The 5,000-nt window shown below is 46.7% G+C and overlaps 1 protein-coding gene across 1 annotated transcript in view; it reads right to left on the bottom strand.

The window, feature by feature from the left end:
• LOC135115400 (TSC22 domain family protein 2-like) overlaps window positions 1-5,000 on the bottom strand; it is a 114,669-nt gene that overhangs the window by 16,523 nt on the left and 93,146 nt on the right. The window contains exon 2 of the mRNA XM_064032142.1: window positions 2,637-2,688. Coding sequence (XP_063888212.1) covers window positions 2,637-2,688 — 52 coding nt within the window. The remainder of the gene's footprint in view (window positions 1-2,636; window positions 2,689-5,000) is intronic.

The raw sequence follows: 5,000 nt of genomic DNA, 5'->3' as shown, positions 1-5,000 counted from the left end.
GAGGAGGAGGGTCATACTCTTGTTACGGAAAGATGCAGACAGAAAAAAAATGAAGGATAGACATACTAACCCAGGAGGAGGAGGAGGAGGAGGAGGAGGAGGAGGAGGAGGAGGAGGAGGAGGAGAAGGAGGAGGAGGAGGAGGAGGAGGAGGAGGAGGAGGAGGAGGAGGAGGAGGAGGAGGAGGGCAAAACCAAATCCCACAGACATGTCCTTCACGTGTATTAAGGAGGAGGAGGTGGAAGAGGAGGAGGAGGAGGAGGAATCTTAAAACTGGGATTAAATACAGGAGGAGGAGAAGATGAAGATAAATTGTGGAAGTTAACGATAATAGTAGAGGAGGAGGAGGAGGAGGAGGAGGAGGAGGAGGAGGAGGAGGAGGAGGAGGAGGAGGAGGAGGAGGAGGAGGAGGAGGAGGAAGTTAATTTCTCAGAACACCCCCCGCCTCCGTAAACACAAAGGGGAAGGGGGGTGGCTACAAGTGTGCAAGGGGGGACACATGTTGTGGGGGGAGGGAGGGAAGAGCGGGAGGGTGAGGGAGGGAGAGGAGGGAGAGAAGACGGCGCCAAGCTGTCTGCCAGTCGCGCTCCTCCACCTCCACCTCCACCTCCTCCTCCTCTCACATACCTTTCCTCCATTCACCTCAATTCTTCCTCCCTCCTTTTTTTTTCTCTCCATCTCTCCTCCTCGCTTCATTTTATCTCCATATATGTTGCTATAGTCAGACCTCCCCTTCCCTCCTCCTCCTCCTCTTCCTCTGGTTCTTTTCCTTTCCTACTTCTCTTATTTCTCCTATGTGTTCCTCTTCCTTCTCTTCTTTTTTTCTTCTTTTCCTACTTCTCTCCTTTTTTCCATGTGTTCCTCCTCCTCTTTCTTCTTTTCCTACTTCTCTCCTTTCTTTCATGTGTTTCTCATCTTCGTTCCTTTGTGTTCCCCCTTGTTTTCTATTTTCTTTTCCAATCTTATCATTCAAATCAGTAGTAGTAGTAGTAGTAGTAGTAGTAGTAGTAGTAGTAGTAGTAGTAGTAGTAGTGGTGGTAGAAGTGGTGGTGTAAGTAACCAACCCTGACCTTATTTTTCGTAATCACCAGGAGGAGGAGGAGGAGGAGGAGGAGGAGGAGGAGGAGGAGGAGGAGGAGGAGGAGGAGGAGGAAGAGGAGGAGGAGGAGGAGGAGGACTTCTTGGAAATAAAAATACATTTCCGTAAGTAAAATTTTTCTCTCCATTTCCCCTCCTCCTCCTCCTCCTCCTTGTAATATTGGCACCTCTTCCTCTCCCTTCTTATCCTCTTCCCCCTCTCCTCCTCCTCCTCCTCCTCCTCCTCCTCCTCTTACTCGTACTCATTATCCTCTCCCCCTACCTTTCACTCCCTCTCTCTCCTCACCTGGCTCCCCTTCTTCCTCTTCCCCTCCCTGTTTTTTGTATCCTCCCCCTCCCCTCCCCTTCCTCCGCCCCCTCCTCCTCAATTCAAGATGGCCGAGCACGACCTACCGCCATTTCAACGAGAGAGAGAGAGAGAGAGAGAGAGAGAGAGAGAGAGAGAGAGAGAGAGAGAGAGAGAGAGAGAGAGAGAGAGAGAGAGAGAGAGAGAGATTGGTTACCTGTTTCTATGCCAACACTCACTCCACCTGTGTATCATTTTACTCCTCCACCTCCTCCTTTCTTACCCACAAACCACGTGTCGAGAGAGAGAGAGAGAGAGAGAGAGAGAGAGAGAGAGAGAGAGAGAGAGAGAGAGAGAGAGAGAGAGAGAGAGAGAGAGAGAGAGAGAGAGAGAGAGAGAGAGAGAGAGAGAGAGAGAGAGAGAGAGAGAGAGAGAGAGAGAGAATGAAAGAAAACCAGGTCTCACAGTGGTGTACTCGTGTTAAAGATAATGGGAGTGCTATAAGGTCACTGTGTTAGATGCGATAGATGGTGTTTTAGTTCTTCTTGTTATTATTGGTGTTATCAGTATTAGTTTATTATTATTAGTGCTGTTACTACTACTACTACTACTACTACTACTACTGTTATTACTACTGATGCTGCTCCTTCTACCACCAAAACTCCTAAACCAACAACTACTATCACTACTGCTACTACAACTACTACATTACATTAACAATTACACTACTACTACTACTTTTATTCCTCTAGGCCTTCCTTCACCCCTTCACCCCTCCCTTTCTTCCTTTCTTTCTCTCTCTCTCACACACACACACAAAGCTAACCTTTGCCACACACTTTCCCTTCCCTCCCACACACACACACACACACACACACACACACACACACACACACACACACACACACACACGGTAATCCTACACAGTGTATCCTTGTCATTTAACATTTGAGAGGGTCAGCTGATGATGTCACTGGCTCGTCCCGGTGACGTCACACACACACACACACACACACACACACACACACACACACACACACACACACACACACACACACACACACGGCACTTCCTTTCTTTACACAATGACATCACTCTCTCTCTCTCTCTCTCTCTCTCTCTCTCTCTCTCTCTCTCTCTCTCTCTCTCTCTCTCTCTAACACACACACACACACACACACACACAAAACAGTCCTTTATACCACCATCATTACAACAACAACAACATTAACAACAACAACAGCAACACTCACCATAGCCTGCTCTATCTTGTTATCAATGGCAACTGTGCTGGCGGTCGAGGCACTGTCAAGGAGAGAAAGATAAAGGTTAGGGCACAGCAAGATAAGGAAGGCACTTAAACACACACGCAAGCATACACACACACACACACACACACACACACACACACACACGTAGCATATCCTTATCTCTCAAGGAGGTAAACATGATACATAAGATCCAAACTAGGAAACACACACACACACACACACACACACACACACACACACACACACACACACACACTGATAAGAAGTATTACGTTGTTATTGAGTTCAGGTATGTTTACTATTTCATTTACGTATTACAAACTCTTACTTCAAAATAAATAAAGAAAGAAATAAAAAAAAGATAAATAAACACTCAAATTCCTTATTTTGTTTTCTTAAATTTCGATGTCTTTTTCCTTTCCTTTCCAAAATTTCCAACTTTCTTTCTTACTGTCTTTATTACAAAACCGACGACAATAAATCACCATCTCCATTTTCTTTCTTTAATTTGATGCAACACTGAGAGAGAGTGTGTATGTGTGTGTGTGTATGTGTGTGTGTGTGTGTGTGTGTGTGTGTGTGTGTGTGTGTGTGTGTGTGTGTGTAAAAAGCACTATTACTGTTATTCTTTATCATAAAGGACCGGATGAAAGAGAGAGAGAGAGAGAGAGAGAGAGAGAGAGAGAGAGAGAGAGAGAGAGAGAGAGAGAGAGAGAGAGAGAGAGAGAGAGGGGTGAATCATCTTTTCAGAATATCAGCTTTTGTTGCTATGCCCAGAGAGAGAGAGAGAGAGAGAGAGAGAGAGAGAGAGAGAGAGAGAGAGAGAGAGAGAGAGAGAGAGAGAGAGAGAGAGAGAGAGAGAATTACACAAGATGATTCTATAATGACAATCGGACTCAACATATGAGAGAGAGAGAGAGAGAGAGAGAGAGAGAGAGAGAGAGAGAGAGAGAGAGAGAGAGAGAGAGAGAGAGAGGGAGGAAAAAAAACTAGGAATAAAAAAGCTCATGGACCAATAATAATAATAATAATAATAATAATAATAATAATAATAATAATAATAATAATAATAATAATAACAACACTGAAATCCTACTTTGTCACTAATTCTACTATTATTTGTCACTAATATCTACAATTTTGTGAGCTGCTCTCTCTCTCTCTCTCTCTCTCTCTCTCTCTCTCTCTCTCTCTCTCTCTCTCTCTCTCTCTCCCCTATTCTGTTCCACTACCCTAGTGAGTCACTTCTCTATCTTTAACTTAAGCTACCTCTTACGTATCTCTATCTTTAAATCCACTTGCTTACACTAATTAACTGAGAGAGAGAGAGAGAGAGAGAGAGAGAGAGAGAGAGAGAGAGAGAGAGAGAGAGAGAGAGAGAGAGAGAGAGAGAGAGAGAGAGAGAGAGAGAGAGGAAGGTCACATTGAAAACGTATCTTGGGAACAAATATCATTTTCTTACTCTAAGGAAATTTCTCTCCCCTCTCCCTCCCTCTCTCTCTCTCTCTCTCTCTCTCTCTCTCTCTCTCTCTCTCTCTCTCTCTCTCTCTCTCTCTCTCTCTCTCTCTCCCTTCCCTCTCTCCCTCTCTCCTCAATGACCTTCCTTCCTTCCCTCCCAGATACGTGTTCAATACTTGTTTCTGAGAGAGAGAGAGAGAGAGAGAGAGAGAGAGAGAGAGAGAGAGAGAGAGAGAGAGAGAGAGAGAGAGAGAGAGAGAGAGAGAGAGAGAGAGAGTTAGCCTACGTGGACCATGAAAACTGGGGCAGAACCCTCCACACTACCCACCCCCACTATCTCCACCTCCTCCACCTCATATTCTCCACCCAATGCCTCAACAGTCTCCCCCAACAAACCTAAAAGATCCACAACCACATCCCCACCACACAACCACACTCTGACCTACACCAACACCCCCAACCACCCCCCACCCCGCCACCTTGACCCCCACGCAGCCCCCGCCCCTCCCAGTGGACCCATAGATGCACCAGGGGGTCTATAGGTTATGTAATGGTCGTCTGTTAATGGTGGGGGGTGAGGGAGACGACGGGGGTGGGGGGATGGATCGATGAACGGCTGGCTGGTGTCTGGTGGTGGTGATGGTCGTGGTGTTGACGGTCTTACCTGCCCACCAGCACACTTTTGACAAGGGCGTTAGCGTAAGTCTGGTAATCATAGGCGTCTGAACACAGCATGATGGCGATGACTGGGTGGTGTGGTGATGTGGTGGTGCAGTGGTGGTGACACAAAGCCAAGGGACCAGGGGGCGCTTCACACACGTCTCAACACTACGGCTTCAGGTGGGGGACTGCCTGCCTGCCTCGCCTGCCTCGCCTCCCCGCCAGCCA

This window comes from Scylla paramamosain, chromosome 29 (assembly GCF_035594125.1).
Source record: "Scylla paramamosain isolate STU-SP2022 chromosome 29, ASM3559412v1, whole genome shotgun sequence".
In the NCBI taxonomy this organism is placed as follows: Eukaryota; Metazoa; Arthropoda; class Malacostraca; order Decapoda; family Portunidae; genus Scylla; species Scylla paramamosain.
Note: the sequence above shows the minus strand (reverse complement) of the source record. Positions and strands in the feature narration are given on the sequence as shown.